The following is a 17,896-nucleotide window of genomic DNA, read 5'->3' as shown; positions in this document are numbered from 1 at the left end:
TTCATCTAGAAACCGAACTTTCATTTCTTGGTGGTATGTGCGTATCGACTTTATTGAAATGCGACATCACTCTACCTATCGGTATAAGTTAAATTAATATAGTAAAGAAAATATTATAATAATACTTATGCTTTTTAGACCAACAACAAGAACTTCGTTCAGAATCAAAATCGGCAGCTGACCAAGTGTTCGCTAAGCATTCAAGTTTATTAAAAAAAGGATTTGCATTTGCACCAATAACCGACATTCAAAAAGTTCTGAAAGATGTACTACCCTTAAGGTAAGTACTATTATTACAACACAGTGTTTAATGCTTATAAAATGAGTCGGATTTGTGATTATTGTTCTTTTGTGGAGAACGAGTTTTACTTAAAACTATGCAAATTTATAAACGAAAATCAATGTTGAGATATTCTAGTAAACGTTTAAAGTAATGCATTTCGAATTTCATAATACAAGAGTGGTTGTTAAGTAAAAATCGTGTAACCTTTTGCGCGATTTATGGTTAGAAAATATATATTATTAGTTAACAAGGTCCACGAATTGTCTTTCAAAACAGTATATGTTCGTCTTGGCACTACTAATTGTTTAAACGGATTAATACGGTAATTGAATCATAAGGAATAATCGAATTAGGAAATGACAGGAAGTACCGAGTTCGTCGCAATGCAATAATAATAATTTTATCAGTTCCCCTCAATTGATTTTCTTTATCGTCAATTTTCAGTCTACCATTGATTTTTCGTAAAACTTTCCCCTTTTGCTATATATTTATGCTATTTAGAAAATTGATTACCCTTATAAAAAATAAATCATTGATTTCGTTTTCCTTTCGGAAAATTGTAAAATCTTTATTATTTGTTTCTTTTAATACTCAACGTTTTTCANCTGACTACTATCGTAAAAAAGTTATTAGAGCTATTGAATATCGGAAGTGTAAAAATAAAAAAAGATCATCTTGTATATAAATACTTAGGAGAATCAGCGATGGTAAATATTCTTTTACCTCTAGTGTTAGCACACATTGGACCATTAACTTCATTTTCAAAAGATGCCAAGGTATAAAAATGATTTTAATTTTAATTAAAAATCATAATAATTTAATATTATATAATTACACTAATATATTAATATATAATGATAATCATTAATACTTTAAAATCGTGATTAAAGTATATTTTATTGTCGTATGTTTTTTACAGAGCGCTATCCACGTTTTAGATCTAATTAGAGAGTTGTTACCAGCTGTGACATCTCTAAATTTATTTGCCGCTGACAAGTTAGACGTCTTGCATAAAGATTTGTACGATAAATTAGACAACAGTCCAAAACAAATAATAAAGTCAAAACAACAGACAAGCGAAATCAAGGATCTTAAAGGCATGACTACTTCTCATCATTATGCTTGGGTAGAAAGCAATCATCCTTACAAAGCCGCCACCGTATCGAATTACAAGTATGTTGACTGACGTTTATAATTGTAACTTTACATTAAATTAAACAAAACTAAAATTGTGGTGTTTAGAGTAAAATTTCCAAATGAGGTCAAGTGGTTATGTTTGGAGTTTGATCCACGTAGTTGTACGGCTCAGATAGAAGACTATTTACAACTTTACATTCCCAACTATAGAGACATTAATACAGATGACGACAACAAAAGAGTGGGAACTACACCGTACATACCGGTGTTAAAAAAATTCAGTAATGATCCCTTAGAATGGCCTTTCGCTGCTATTATGTTGCCTGGTAAGTAATTTGTACTTTTACTAAATTTTTTGTTGACGCCATCATATCTTTTAACAGGAAACGAGGTAATGTTTTCTATGGAAACGGCTTCAGACTACATGAAAAATGATAAGGCTTCTCGATACGGATTTCGATGTCTAGTGATTGGATACGAAGCCGAAAAGTTGAGTAAATCCCAAACGATTTGCTATGGTCTGTTTCATCTAGAAACCGAACTTTCATTTCTTGGTGGTATGTGCGTATCGACTTTATTGAAATGCGACATCACTCTACCTATCGGTATAAGTTAAATTAATATAGTAAAGAAAATATTATAATAATACTTATGCTTTTTAGACCAACAACAAGAACTTCGTTCAGAATCAAAATCGGCAGCTGACCAAGTGTTCGCTAAGCATTCAAGTTTATTAAAAAAAGGATTTGCATTTGCACCAATAACCGACATTCAAAAAGTTCTGAAAGATGTACTACCCTTAAGGTAAGTACTATTATTACAACACAGTGTTTAATGCTTATAAAATGAGTCGGATTTGTGATTATTGTTCTTTTGTGGAGAACGAGTTTTACTTAAAACTATGCAAATTTATAAACGAAAATCAATGTTGAGATATTCTAGTAAACGTTTAAAGTAATGCATTTCGAATTTCATAATACAAGAGTGGTTGTTAAGTAAAAATCGTGTAACCTTTTGCGCGATTTATGGTTAGAAAATATATATTATTAGTTAACAAGGTCCACGAATTGTCTTTCAAAACAGTATATGTTCGTCTTGGCACTACTAATTGTTTAAACGGATTAATACGGTAATTGAATCATAAGGAATAATCGAATTAGGAAATGACAGGAAGTACCGAGTTCGTCGCAATGCAATAATAATAATTTTATCAGTTCCCCTCAATTGATTTTCTTTATCGTCAATTTTCAGTCTACCATTGACTTTTCGTAAAACTTTCCCCTTTTGCTATATATTTATGCTATTTAGAAAATTGATTACCCTTATAAAAAATAAATCATTGATTTCGTTTTCCTTTCGGAAAATTGTAAAATCTTTATTATTTGTTTCTTTTAATACTCAACGTTTTTCATAAAATAATTATCTGTTACACATTTTGAATTTTTAAGAAAAGAAAAAATTATAATCTACTTTTCTTCGGTTTATTTTAATATATAAATTAGTGATTCTAGTAATTTGACATCAAACAATCGCTCGATTTGAACGTTTAAAAATTGTTGTTTTATNGTGATTCTAGTAATTTGACATCAAACAATCACTCGATTTGAACGTTTAAAAATTGGTGTTTTATTTTTTTTTTGAGAAGCACTTAATTTTAAATATAACAGTTAATTGATAATTTTTTTTATAAATTTTAAATTTTATTATTTGAGTTTTAAAAATGGAAGTGATAGTTGATATTTTATAAAATATTATAGAAAAACAATTCTTAAGAGTGTTATCTACGTAATTAAATTTGTTGATGCATACTTTTTCACATCAAAGCAATATATTTCTGTCAAATTGGAAAAAAAAATAAGGTTGATATTTTAAAAATACCTTGTAATACACGTAAAACATTTTAAGAGCATCTTGAGTGTTAAAATCTATAAAATATTTTTGAACACCTGTCTTTTGAAAAAGTTTCATGTGGTTTTTTTGCCTTTAGATACCAGGGCGTTATAATATGTTAATGCGATTCTTTTATTCCTCAAATTTTCTTTTTGTTGTACTGCTTATATGTATTTATTACATTTTCTGTTTGACGTTTGTAACTACTAAAAATTTTATTTTAAGAATGGTTGTTACATTTAAATTTTTTACTTCAGTTATAATATTTGAATTTTAATTGATTTTAAGTTTTATTTTTTCTCATAAAGTATTCATTGAATGAGGTCTTAAACAGTCACAAACATCAAAATATTTTAATTTTTTTTGGTTTCAAATCGCATATACTATTTGTATTTCCGTCTAGAGTTTTTGTTTTAAAAACTATTTCTTTTACTAAATTTTTTACTGCAAGAATTGCCATAAATGTTTGTTTACCTTGAAAATCGTATAAAAAAGTGTTTCTATTTTTTATATCTGTATTTTGAGTATGTCTTCTTTTNTAAAGTATTCATTGTATGAGGTCTTAAACAGTCACAAACATCAAAATATTCTAATTTTTTTTGGTTTCAAATCGCATATACTATTTGTATTGCCGTCTAGAGTTTTTGTTTTAAAAACTATTTCTTTTACTAAATTTTTTACTGCAAGAATTGCCATAAATGTTTGTTTACCCTGAAAATCGTATGAAAAAGTGTTTCTATTTTTTATTTCTGTATTTTGAGTATGTCTTTTTTTCCTTATGATCTCTATTGTTAATAAATTTATTTTAATAAAAATTGTATATATATAACTGAATAGAAGTAATCAGCATTTTAATTTACTTTGTCTCAGAAAAAAATGTTTTATATTATAATTTTGGCATTGATATCTGTTATATTTCAATAACGACATAACTTATAAAACATAAATTTTATAAAAAAAATATTTTGGCTACAAACCATTTTTTTTTGAAAATTCAAATTTATTAATAATGTTTTTTTTTTAAATTTTAATTACAAAAGGATAATTAATATAGTTTATTGAATTAAAGTAAAACCAACAATTCTTTATTGAAAAATATAAATAATCATAGAAATCTCTTCAATTGAATATTGATTAATTTAATATATTCAATACGATATATTTTTTACGCTGTACAATTTCAGTCATTCGGCTAAAAAATAAAACAATACAAATCCAAAAAACAATACCTTATGATTATTTGAATAATTAAATAAATAATACCTTATTTACAATTTAATATAAAATTATGGTATTGTTAAGAATAAATTCTTATAATTTACAAGGGGAAATGGAACANAAGAATAAATTCTTATTATTTACAAGGGGAAATGGAATAAAACAATAATTAATAGTAGGAGAGTTTACATTATCATTATAATTATTATAAATCACTGGTTAAAGGTTGAATTCTTTGGTTGAAACTTGATCGACATAAGCCCTCTGCTGACCCGGNAAAAACAATACCTTATGATTATTTGAATAATTAAATAAATAATACCTTATTTACAATTTAATATAAAATTATGGTATTGTTAAGAATAAATTCTTATTATTTACAAGGGGAAATGGAATAAAACAATAATTAATAGTAGGAGAGTTTACATTATCATTATAATTATTATAAATCACTGGTTAAAGGTTGAATTCTTTGGTTGAAATTTGATCGACATAAGCCCTCTGCTGACCCGGCTCGTTCTACAATCACGTGTAGTTCTGTTTCGCGGTAAGTCTTTCCCTCGGGCATAACCATCATATGATGGCGTGTATTACTTCTGTCTTGTCTAGACCTATTTTTTAATATCGAGCGTGTTTTTATCGGTGATGATCCAGGCACGTTGGTCCACTGACTTCGTTGCCGTCGTTTATACCACGTCCAACATACCAAGGTAGCTGTAAGAGCTATTACGGCTAACACAGCTATACCTGTCATATGCATTGCACCCATACCGCTACTTCGAGCATCTGCTATTCCACCTACGCAATTAGCTTCTCCGTGTTGTTTAGCTTTGATCAACCTACGTTGTCCATCCTCGACCAACCAGCACCATGATACTTGCTCGACTAAGTTTCCGGGTCGGGTGGTATCTTGCGGGTAATGCCTTGAAAACGCTACCATATTATCTCGCCATCTGGTCGAGCAGTCACATATTTTTCCCACAGTAAGCCAATCAAGTCGTGGCTTAAACCCTGCAGTGTCTATTACAAGCGCGTCGTCCTCAAAGTCCACCACGGTGTTATTCTCGAAAACGAATTCTTGGTAGTCCTCTTCTGCAATTTTATGCGAATCTAGTGTAACAGCAACAAATGCACCTCGTTCAATTCTCTCAAACCAATTGTCTTCTATAAATGCTGGACCTCGGCAAGTCACTTCAAAAGCTGTGCTTTGCACGCAAGAAGCTCGACATTCCTGCACCCGGAACATTTTAGGCCCGTGCACTTTAAACGCATAGCTTCTTATTAGACCGAAATCTACGCCTTCTACGCGTAGTTCGTCTGTTACCGTTATTTCAGTGAGCATGCGACTGGGTACGGCTTCTTCAAAACTGGAAGACTTTAACACAAAATCTTTGACGGTAAATTTTTTAAACGACTGTTGCTCTACTAAACCGAAAACAGTGTCTCGGAACTCGATTCGCGCAGTTGTACCGTGTAAGCTGCTGAAAGCGAACGGCTTTATAATGTTAATACGGCCACGCATGAATGCAATTGACCGCAAACGACCGCGAAAAGCGTAACTCGGTAATTCCAACACAGTCGTGTTAATAACGGTCACTGATAAGCCTTGTTGATGATGATGTTGAGTACTAGGAACGACCATCTCAGACCAGCTGAATGCTCGTTCAGATACTTCCAGTTGGCGCACAGATCCAATTTCGACTGTGTACAGCGACTTTGCTTCGTCAAACGCCATCGGCATTACCATTACTCGATCACAATTAATTATTGATACACTGGTTGCAATCCTAGGAATATGTCCCACTCCTTGAGCTTTCAAAACTATCTCCTAAAAACATAAAAAAAAATAGTTTTATATTTGCTTGCATAAATATATTAAAAGGCATTGGTTGATAAGAACTTCAACACCGTCGCGTAATAAATTATTCTGAAATTTAGGGCGTTATAAAAAGTTAGAATAAGATTGTTTGAACCGCTGCTTAATCCTTTTGTCGATTTCGTTGAAGGATGTTTAGGATTTTCGGGAACGGAGCACTTAGTCTGGCTCAAAGTTTATACAACAAAAATACTGTGGCGATCGTTACATTGTTGTAACTGCCTCGGCCGACCTTTAGAGTTCTTCCGGACGACAATTCCGAGGGGGCCGCAACAATATATTATGTGCGGCGGAAGTTGATTGTTTAATCTCTTCCATTTGTCTCTCAGTATTTATACTCGATTCGATCTTACGCATTTGGGATAACCGCTTGGGATTTATATAATAATAATTATTAATACATCCGTTTATCCTTGAAGTTTTATTTTCCATTTCGACAGCGTTCACAACTAACGATGACATATATGCGGTAGCAAATAGATGCTTTAGAACCCACCTCTTTTTCCTAACTCATCGATCTTCTACTCTGTTTATTCTCTTTTTCCCTTGGGTTTCTGTTTTTTTTTTTTTACGAACTACTGTCGTTTGTTAATTAAAAACAGTTTTGTGAATGCCCGTTGTCGTAAAACCGAAAAAATATCATATACGTTTGTTAAAAAAATCATTTTAAGAAGAACTATTTCCTGTGTATTTATGGTTCATCTCAAAAGCTTAATGATTTACCTGCGTTATAAAAACTAAAAGTCTCGATTAATTAATATTAAAAAACAACATCTATGGTAATAATCTTTTGAATAGAAGAAATGGCGACACTTGACATAAACAGTGAGGCTTACACGCGATAAAGCAATTTGGAAGTTCAAAAAACGATAAAATGTAGTTTGTGCTTACTTGTGGTTCTTGAGGGGCGTTCCTACACGAGCACTTGACCTGTGACTGCGTGTCATCGCAGTGGCATTGCGGCGTGTCGCACAAGCTGTTGGCCAAAGTACCGTGCAGTGTCAATAATTGCAGCAGCACGGTGACGAACAAGGTGGCAGCAAACAACGTCGTAGCCGTAAGACGGCTGCATCGACGCCGCTTCATAGTCGTCGTCCGCGTCCGCCGTAAACTCTGCGGCCACCGTCATCGCGATCGCGCGACCATTCCGCCAAACTTCTTCCTCGTCAAATCACTTGTTTCGCTCTTGTCGTCTTCTTTGATCATCAATTTCAGTGTCTAAACAAATAAAAAATGATCAATTTTCGGAACATGCGTTTAACAGAATGAATTTTGTTGTGTCATTGAGTAGTAATTAATATCTTTCAATGCAAGCCAAACCTAATAAATATGCGCCATAAAGACTATCTTATTTATTATTATGCGGTGAACGTACAAAATTAAACGCGAGTTCCGCCCAGATAAGATTACAGAAGAAAAACAACTTAGTAGGCGTTAATGGTTAATTAAAATGATTATCTCTTTCGCATGGTTTATAATGTAGACATTTATAATAGCGTGTCATTTTCGAGACAAAAAAATCTAGCTACTACATTGTGTTTTTTCATAAAAATGTATAACGCTGTATTAAATTTCCCTACTTTGAAATTGACCGAATTGTAACGCTTTCCAGTAGTTTATCAACTGTTTAATAGTGTTCTCTTATTATTAGAAAAATAAAAAAAAATGCTATTTAATTTCCGGCTAGAGATCGAATATAGAGAAAGGAACGGGATTCTAAGTCTGTCGACAGGTTTTCTTTAGTACCTACTCTAAATGTGACCGCAATACGTTAGCCGTGTACCGTTCACGACCAAAAACCAATTATAGTGATCGATATTTGTTTTTTATTAACAATTCTCGAAGACACTTTTCTTTTTAATCAATAACGTAGAGTAAAAAGAACACTCTGATACGACAGTAAATTTTTTTACACATTTTAAATCGTTTGTTATTTTTGAATATTCAACGAAAATGAAAAAAGGGTAACAAACATTTGAAAAGACTTGGCTAATTGTTAATAATTCTCTTTGGTGTATTGCGTGAAAAAACAACACTCAACTTTGACAAACCCTTTGAACACCTCTGACCCTTGACCCGAATAAATCGCGTTGCCTTAGACCTGGAAGGTAAAGTAAATAAAATTCATAATAATTTACAACAATCAAGCCTTGTACAGGAGTTCAAGTAAACCTTACGCATAACGTTGGCCCATTCCGTTGAGAAGTATTTTGCTATGGTTAAATTCCATCGTAAAGTAAAAAAATGAGGATTAAGTCGTACCGTCGCTGCGTTCTAAAAAATAAAACCCTCTTAAATAATTGCGGCATTAAATCGCAGTCCTAAAATAATATGTAAGTATATATATATATATATATATATATATATATATATATATATAAAAAAAGACATGATCCACACAAACTCGGCTGGATTTATAGCATTTGGGATAACAAAAAAATGTGACGACAGTGCCAACCAACCTCCAGTGATAAAATCGGTTTAGACTTTTTTTTCATTTTTTCTATTTTAAGTAGACACCGCATTTCACTGTCCAAATCAAAGTCGTATTTGCTTCAAGTATCTATTTAAACAATTCGAACAATAATGATTTCAAAAAATAGAGGGGAATACCACCGTATCGAATTTCTTTGTGTTAATCTGTCGACGACAGAATTACCTTTGTCGTTTGATAACAACACCGGTCGTCGTATGTATAATAGTGTGTTAATAGCAGAGTCGATTCGTTAGGGTTATGGCCAGAGGGGAATACCATGAAATTGGCGTTCCGAGAAAAAACTGAACTGCGGCGTAGTTGAAGAGATTCATAATAAAATAATGCTCTTAGACCATCCAAAGAGACAATAATTTTCATTTTGTTTTGTTTACTCTAAAGGAAAAAAATCACGTAATGTTTACTTGGCGGCCATAGTTCTCTTCTCCACTAATGGATTTCTCCGTAAAAACATTCATTCCATTTTGCTTGCTTGTCTACAAACTCTCGCTATTATTATTATTTTGATAAACACACATAGCGCCACCGAGGCACGCGACCCGTTCAGCATATAATAATTAAAATTTAAAATGCGTTAATGTTATTGTTTTTATCAGTCGGCACACCCAAAGCTGATAAAAAGATGATTCGCTAAAATCCCCATTGTTTCTTATCATATTTTGTTATGCTTAAGTGTTCGTGCGCTCGTATTGCACAATAATTATTTGTCGGTATTCTTTAGAATTTTGCCGCGACCCTATAAAAACCACCTTTAAGATCAGTCTGTACTCGACAGTGTTAAAATAAAACTATAGCGTCGCGTTATATGCTTCTCGTACGTGTCTTATCAAAAAATAAACGAGTTCGGTGTGTATTTTATAGATAAAAGAAAATATAATAACTTAAGCATTGTCGAGCGTATATATTTATTATGTATTATATACCATGACCTAATTCTAGTACTTATACTCGTATACTTTTTTTTTTGCGTGCTCTTCACTGAATATCTGCTTGTACTTATGTATTGATAAACTCCGCCGTTACTCTATTAAATATAATTGCCCCTAAGAGGAGGAGGAAATACCGTGCTCTCGAGGCAATATATTTTTTAGCGTTTTTTGTTTCGTGTCAAGTTATATCGAGAGAAGGGAAAAGTAAAGCTTTGCAGTACAATATACACACACAATTATTACAACTTTAACTGCGGTGTTATTAATAATTATTGTTATTATTCGCACAGAGTTTGTAATACAAAAATGTTTCGACTCCGCTAAAGTTACCGTACAAAAAAACCGACCTCTAGCTCAAGTTAGTATTAACTCAATGGTACTCTGTACTTTATACTAGACGCACCCCCCACTGGATAATTAATCACCTTGTCGTCCGCATCTTTCCAAAGTCGTTACACGGCTAGCAATTAAGACGGTTCCTGCATTTGTTTTTCATGTGGTGGTTATGTAATGTGTTATCGTGCAGTTATTTGCTACTTGCTGTACTTCCATAAGGTCTTCTGCCGTTCTACGTATGTACACTCACTTTGAAAAGTTTCAGACGGTAAGGTTATTATTAATATTAACCGCAGAAATAGTTGCTCCGATGGTGCTTAGTGGAGGTTTGTTGTTTTAGGGATGAAATTCAATTTTTTCAGATCAAAACAGATCAAAACNATGAAATTCAATTTTTTCAGATCAAAACAGATCAAAACGGCAGCAGTAGCGGCTATACAATTTTTGGTTTACCTCGAGGAAATGTATTAATATTAAAATCATCATCGCCGCGTAATGTTAGTCTAAAATCGAGAAAGCGCTCGAAAAGTTTCGTCGAGTTTATCGTATTTTAACAACATTCGTGTAAGTTAGACTAAAGAATGGTTGAAAAGGAGCAACCCAACAGTTTTGTGTATTGAATAATCACTGAAGTTAACCTATGTAAACTCTAAAGGTGCCCGCGGTTTCATGTTTTTTCATTATATACATCGACTGATTTTAATTACTTTTTTCTTTTCTTTCGCTGTTATTTTCTATGGGGTCAACAAAAGGGCGCTAAATAAAAATTTCACGAGAAAAATTAATCTAGACACCTCGTCAAAAGTTTCTTATATTTCTTATTTTCTTTATTAATCCTCTAAAGACGGTAGGTAATCTTATCTCAAAAGACAGTACATTCCCGCCAGTCAATCGGATGGTCCACCCGAATTTTATCAATAATTAACCCTAAAAATAATATATTTAGGATTTTTCAATGAAGACAAAGTACCCTTTTTGACGCTAGATTTTTTTATTACTTTTATAAAATGTAAAAATTAAAAAAACTGACACGTGACGTAAGATGGCCAATGACAGTCAACTACTATAATGATAATGTTAAAAAACCGTTTTATATCATTTATCGAATCACTGCGACGAATTTTAGTCCGTTATAAATTTATAATATCACGTAAAAGCACAATGTAGCGTCCAATGATTAATGAAGGGCTTGTCGTTGCTACAATGGAGGAATTGATATGGCAATAACGGTGTTATAATGGGTTGTTGAAAATTCTAAATTATGTAAAAAAAAAATACATTACATCGACAATTATTAAAATAAATTTAATGGATTACGGTGATTTTATCGAATAAGTGTCGCATTATGTTTGAATTCTTTACTGGATTGTAGAATCAGTAAAAAGTAACACGTATTAATAATACTTAATTAAGCCATCTATTTAGTTGTTTCCTTGTATTATAAAAATATCGAATTTAAATATTTTATTATATGACCTCGAGCGAGACCTATATACACGTTCGCGGTGTAAATGTCAGAATTGAAGTGACCTGTACCTACCAATAATGATTTATTCCAATGTTAAAATAATCACTGTGTAATAAAGAAAAAAAATAGATATTTTGTAAAAAAAAAAAAACTGATGCACTTCGCGAGTTTTTTTTATTCTCCACACGTTTTCGAACAAACTGCAAGTATCGAACACTGAAACGACCAGAACAGCCAAACGTTGTCGGAGCACTGATAGCGTTGCTTGTTGTGTGAGCGCAGCCGGTGGAGTCGACCGGCGGCGCCCGGTTAGTTTTCCCTACCACGACTTATCGTGTCCTTCGTTTGAACTGTTTCAAATAAAACTGGAGGTGCAGAAGCTATTTGTTAAAGTTATAATAATAATAATTTTTCCTTAAATTAAAAAACACTTTTTAAATAATTTTTCATCACACTTGCCGCTAGCGATTATATTGCCTGCAATTAATACACAATATATTGCTATTATTATTATTATTTCTTTCAATTTTCTTTCTTTGCCGCTCCCGTGCGGGTAACTGTGGATTTCCGACTGTTTGGGTAAACATTTTGTGTTTATGTTGCTGTTTTTCTTCCGGTTAACGATTTTGAAGGATATTTTGTATTTTTATTTATGTTTATATAAAGAATGTGCGCGCTAAAAGAAGAATTGAGGCGGCGGAAATCCGTCGAATGTCAAAAGTCGTCGTCTCTTTTTTTCTATCATAATAATAGTGTATATTTTTATTATTATTGTCGTTGTTTGGGCAGTTACGTTTTAGATTCCGGTCGGATAGATGTTATTATTGTTGCGACGAATGGTTATAACGTTTGGTAATGCTTTAATACGCGTGCATATATGTCGTCTAGTCGAGTGCCACCTCGCCCGCAATTGTTTTATATCGCCGTGGAGTTCGTGCCGGTTGCTTTTTTTTTTCTTGACATTTCCTACACTTTGGTAGAAATCAAACTCGGATCGTAAAAATCTGCCTGTCGGTTTTATTGTGTCACGAATAGTACGAAACGCGATAAATAAAAGGTTATCACGACCTGTGCAGGAGCATAAATGCGCGGCGGCAGGTTTACACGGTGGAGTAGTGTTGCAGGGGAAGCACACACGAGGGGATACAATATAATAACACGGGGAAACTGCGTATTCGCTAGTGTGTGTGTGTTCGAGGTGAACGACGGGGTACAACGCTGTTGTTACGACCACATACCGGTGGTGGCAGATTACTATATAATGTGAGGCGACCGCGCGGAACTATAGTTTTGGATTACGTTTGACAATCAATCGTTTTTCATTTTTCCAAACTGCAATAATATTATTATCGACTGCCGTGTATTAGAAGGCGTACGCACAAAATCAACTGCGAAACGGTCAACACTTTTTACGGCGTAGTGCAATAACCACCTGGTCGACACAAACTTTTATAATGTTAAGGCTTCTAGTGTAAAATCGTATTTTTTACCCTATTCAAACCGAGCAATCGTTTGCTGTTGATGTTATTTGCAATGTGTCCAATTAAGTTTGCATGCTGTGAACTACATCTTACATCAATAATTTAAAACAAGGCGTGATCTTTGTAGTTCGCGGTCAACATTTTACCACTTGTTACAAAGCCAATGTATAGCCATCAAGTGTTTTGTTGCGTAATAGTTAGACAGTTTTTTTTTAGTCGTCAAACATATTCATATGATTTTTTATGAACAGAACTTCTAAAAATTGTCGATTTCTTCAATTAATATCTGTTGAATCATCTATAAATATCAAAGACTTTTATTTATAGCATAATGTCTGTCGCATGAATAAGTTGAACCTATTGACAATAAGGGATTTACGAGTGTTTTTTACTTACAAGTTATTGAATACTTTCTTAGTGAGAACAAATACATTAAATAATATGTTTAGACGGATCTTTTGTATTCATCTTATCTAACGCGATAAATCATATGATCTACTATTTGAAATTTTTACAATAAATTAGAACTAATGAGTTGTAACTTTAAATCCAAATTTTGTCATTGTAAATTTATTGCTTCAACTTCAGATTCGATAAATTATTTTATTTATTAATAACTTACTTATCTGTTTAAAAATTAGTTATTTGATACACTTTATTTGAACTTCTGAGATTTAGTATTGAAACTATTTACAAAAATTAATTAATTTTAACGACACACAAGTTTAAAAAAAAGGTTTTATTATCGAATAAATTATATAATAAATAATATTGATAATATGCTTAAAATAAAATAGTGTTATTGCTTACAAGACATTTTGTGTCCTTTTTCAAAAATGTGCTGATATAGAAGAATTATACATTTTTATTACTTGTTCCTGGGTCGTTGAATATTTTGTCATATTTTAGGTTGATTACTCTGTTACTACGCTAAAAAGAAAGTATCACTTAAAACATTTTATGGTGTATATTTCTTTTAAAATTATAATCATATATTTTTTCCCGTTACAGATTTTTACACTAATGATGAATGAATGCGAATAGCTTAAATTTTAGTAATATATGAATATATTAATACAATTATATTTATTGATCGTGTATAATATACAGATAGCGTATCGAGTGATCTTGTTTATAAATAGTAACATAAACAAAGACTTAAAGTAAAAAAACGTGTTTTTTCTATTACATTTTCTTAAATCGGTGACAGATAAATTATAAGCGATTTAACATTGAGATCATTGTATTACAGTGTTATACGTTTTCCTTCTAGTTGCTGTTGGTGTTGCACAATTCACTAATATTAATATAATTGTCATTATCGTTATTGCCAGCTCACGATAATTTTCAAGTGTTCTCTTGACACTTACCCCGCCAGTTTTTCGATTTAGGACCAATTAGCACTTCACAAGGATTTCGGGCTTATTTACATAACGATAAATTAACCAGAACAAAACGACCGAGGTATTATAAGAAATATATACATTTATTATTATTCGGTTCTCTCATTAGCATTTTCTGTTATAGACAAGTTCTGAATAATAGAAGTTGTATTTTCTACATGTTATAATTTTACCCGCATATGTTTCATACTCGAAAAGGTTTGAAAATTCTCTATGGATTTGTCACAAAAACGTATTGGGTTTTCTATGCTATAGAAAAAATATATATTTACTGTTTCCGACTTTAAGTTGTTATTTTATTTAGGTTGGTATTTTTTATTTTACTTTCATATACATGTATGCATGCTCATGTAAATAGTGTGGTTTAACAAAAACGTATTAAAAAATATTTTAGGCTGAAAGTAAACAGTGTACGCTGCCCGATATTACCGCAAAGCATGCGATTTCCCATTTGGCCGTTACATGTCCCAACAATGTTTTATTATAATTATTGTGCAGTTTTATATATATATATATATTTTTTAATTAAAACAGTAGTTTAATTTTTATTAGATTATTATAGGTAGCATTTTTTTTTTTTTTTTGTTCGGGCAATATCAGCGTTTTTTTAAACAGCAGAAACTTAGCATTCGAAAGAAAACTGGAAATCGTCGTTAAAATATTCATTGCGTTTTAATGATATACCACCACTGGTGGACGGTCTTAACGTTTTGAAAATTGAAATTCGACCGAGATAAGCGCGTTTTACTACTCTTCGTGCATACACAGTAATAATAATATAACGATGGCTTAAATTTACGATCGGAATTTAATTGTTTTCCATTACGAAATCGTTAATTCGCATGCAAACGTCGCAGTTCCACTTGATATGCGATATAAAAATATTGAATTTTTTTTACTGTGTGCACTCGTATCCCCCCCCCAACGGTTGCTCTTGTTAAAAACTATTATTGTGGTCGTCAACAGATCAACGAGAGCCTATCATCTCGCACAGGTAGAACTTCAGCGTACACATAAATGTATGATGTATTCAACAATAGTGTTTAATCACATTTAACGACAACACTGTCTATTACCGCGTCTGCCTAGTAATTCTGTATCGCATTGCTGGTGGTGAGAGAACTTTATTATAAGAAGTAAATAATTATTTAAGGAGAAACGGGTGCCATAAACGAGTGATAGATTGCACGTGTCTGTCTCATGTGTTTGTGCATTACAGTCGTCGGCAGATAACGGTGATGGTTTATGTAACTGCTTTTGACGTTTCGTTGTTTGTGTATATGTCTTGCGAATACATACATATATACAGTATTACATGTTATTATAGTAAGGATGTGCGTAAAACTTCACACCTTATTGATTGTCACACAACAATGATATATTACGAACAAACTGTGCCCGTTATCGCGTGAGATACGTACGACGTAGGTGTACATTCGATTCCTTAACAGTTTTATGTTTTCGAGGAGAGTTTCATATTATTGTTATTATTGTTGAACCGTGTCACCGCCTGAATTGAAAATAATCCTCTTTTGCACTCGTTTTTCTTACAAACGAATCGCATATCGTATAAACAACGGTTTGTCCTGATCTCGTAAATGTGTGCGTACTCCTTTGGATTTCACGTGTAGCCGGAAGTAAAATATAGAACCGTAGAAATTACCGGAACTCTGTTTATTACAATTTGCTATAGAGCTAAAAAGATTTCATCTGTGATTTAAAGCAAAAAAATCGCAGCTATCGGCGGGTTGGTGGACTATGATGGCAAATTCAAATGCCGGATACGTATCGCACAGACTTAAAATTAAAAATTGTCATAAGTAGAAACGTCTGTCAGTTTTACGCATATCGAATCATGAACGTTTCGTACAACGTGGGAACGTTTCTGTGATTTGATATGTGTGAAGATCACATACAATAATATTTTAATCTCTAAACAATAATCGTTTTTGCGAATGTGTCACGCCAATAGCTACTTATGTTCTTATCTTATCTAAACATCGACCCTCTACAGTATTAGTCAATGGTTTCGATATGAATCAGTCTCATAAAATGCACCAGTTAATACAATAACAATGACTATATAATATGTATTTGTCACGTACTACTGGTATGATTGTCATTATTTGATCAGGGATCGTTGCAAAATCCACTTTTCATTCTCTGTATTTTTTATTTCTGTCCATAAAATAGTTGTGGTCGTGTCTCACTATGTACTGTGAATACATATATATATATTTGCATAAAATTCAAAATATCCTAATTCAATCTGGGGTTTTAATTCTATTATTATTATGTTAATTTACAATATTAACCAACAAACTAAATAGTGTTTATTCATTCGTTTATGTAACTTGTATCAAAAATATAATATTTGTCAATCGTACTGTGGTATAGTTTTTAATTTTGAGTATGTATTTCTAAGAGTATTTTATTTCAATAAAGTACTGAGATACTATTGGTTTTACAATGATGTTTCAAGTTATTATACATTCTTGTACCGGTATTTACGATAACTTTTTTTAATGCCTACCGGGTAAATGTTGTACACGTCATAATAAGTTATAATATTATTATTTTCTTAATGTACCATAGTGCCAGCTTATGATTGACCTTATATTATTTCGTGGTTTGATTTTCTTTATAAAAAAAAAGAGTTAAAACTCATTCGAAACCAGTTTCGTCGCTGACACGTGTTAATATATTATATCTCGGCTTTAGGTACATCGTTAAGGTTTCAAAACATAAACCTATATATTTTGTTTTATGTATACAAAAAAGTTGTTGCCAGTGGGTTGAACGCCATCCTTTTTTCTATATTACTTCGAAAGTTTTATAATAACTTAGCAAAGGTGTCATCATTTGGTGTAATATAAAAAAAGTATTCGACTTTTTATATATCAACCGATGTTTTTTTTTTTTTTTTAATTTTATTTCTATTTTATATTTGTTGTTAAAATTACTTTTAAGAAATATACACACCGAGATTTTCGTATTATATCAAGCCATAAAAATGTATTTTTTGTGTCATTACATTAGATTAAATTTTTTGTATTCTAGGCACACATTTATGCATATATTATACTTATTTAAGAATATTTTGCCTGAACATAAGAGTGTTAAATGGAAGCATGTCTAGCTTAACTAAAAAACTTTCTTATTAAATTTCACGTGAATATTTTTCTAGCAAATAAACGAGATGTTCTGTTTCTATATATTTTAGGACACGAGTAGTTTATTATTTTAAAAATAAAAATAAATTACACTTCAAATTCTCGTAATTTTATTGGAAATTACTTTTTTGTGTTACTGACGTTTTTGGTTCGTGTATAGTCGATCATTTATTTTTATACACTGTGTCTTTGTACCGTGTAGGTTCGT

At 32.0% G+C, this 17,896-nt stretch overlaps 2 protein-coding genes across 11 annotated transcripts in view; one reads left to right on the top strand and one right to left on the bottom strand.

Moving 5' to 3' along the window:
- LOC126905604 (E3 ubiquitin-protein ligase MYCBP2-like) overlaps nucleotides 1-17,896 on the top strand; it is a 136,636-nt gene that overhangs the window by 14,617 nt on the left and 104,123 nt on the right. For 4 of the 6 annotated variants that reach the window (XM_050685479.1, XM_050685480.1, XM_050685476.1 and 1 more), the window contains exons 32-35: nucleotides 1,203-1,456; nucleotides 1,526-1,746; nucleotides 1,804-2,025; nucleotides 2,083-2,224. In XM_050685479.1, coding sequence (XP_050541436.1) covers nucleotides 1,203-1,456; nucleotides 1,526-1,746; nucleotides 1,804-2,025; nucleotides 2,083-2,224 — 839 coding nt within the window. The remainder of the gene's footprint in view (nucleotides 1-1,202; nucleotides 1,457-1,525; nucleotides 1,747-1,803; nucleotides 2,026-2,082; nucleotides 2,225-17,896) is intronic. The other 2 variants (XM_050685478.1, XM_050685477.1) reach the window with 2 other exon arrangements.
- Nucleotides 4,374-14,096, bottom strand: LOC126905606 (uncharacterized). 5 transcript variants are annotated; one of them, XM_050685488.1, is made up of 6 exons: nucleotides 11,704-11,892; nucleotides 8,582-8,678; nucleotides 8,446-8,505; nucleotides 7,296-7,622; nucleotides 4,851-6,356; nucleotides 4,374-4,573 (listed from the first exon to the last, which is right to left on the bottom strand). In XM_050685488.1, the coding sequence occupies exons 4-5, from the start codon at nucleotides 7,488-7,490 to the stop codon at nucleotides 4,971-4,973; spliced, it is 1,581 nt and encodes a 526-aa protein (XP_050541445.1). In that variant the 5' UTR covers nucleotides 7,491-7,622; nucleotides 8,446-8,505; nucleotides 8,582-8,678; nucleotides 11,704-11,892; the 3' UTR covers nucleotides 4,374-4,573; nucleotides 4,851-4,970. The 5 variants fall into 5 exon arrangements, with proteins under 5 accessions (XP_050541445.1, XP_050541443.1, XP_050541441.1 ...); XM_050685486.1 differs by lacking the exons at nucleotides 8,446-8,505; nucleotides 8,582-8,678; nucleotides 11,704-11,892 and adding an exon at nucleotides 13,923-14,096; XM_050685484.1 differs by lacking the exons at nucleotides 8,446-8,505; nucleotides 8,582-8,678.

The sequence above is a fragment of the Daktulosphaira vitifoliae genome, unplaced genomic scaffold (assembly GCF_025091365.1).
Source record: "Daktulosphaira vitifoliae isolate Bord-2020 unplaced genomic scaffold, ASM2509136v1 Scaffold_4, whole genome shotgun sequence".
In the NCBI taxonomy this organism is placed as follows: Eukaryota; Metazoa; Arthropoda; class Insecta; order Hemiptera; family Phylloxeridae; genus Daktulosphaira; species Daktulosphaira vitifoliae.
The sequence above is the reverse complement of the archived record's forward strand: the minus strand, read 5'-3'. Positions and strand labels throughout refer to the sequence as shown.

Bases quoted from the DNA above. Each gene is read 5' to 3' on its own strand.
- LOC126905606 (XM_050685486.1), bottom strand. From the start codon at position 7,490: ATGAAGCGGCGTCGATGCAGCCGTCTTACGGCTACGACGTTGTTTGCT. The intron at 6,357-7,295 runs GTAAGCACAAAC...TTATGTTTTTAG, and splicing joins ACGCCCCTCAAGAACCACAA to GAGATAGTTTTGAAAGCTCA.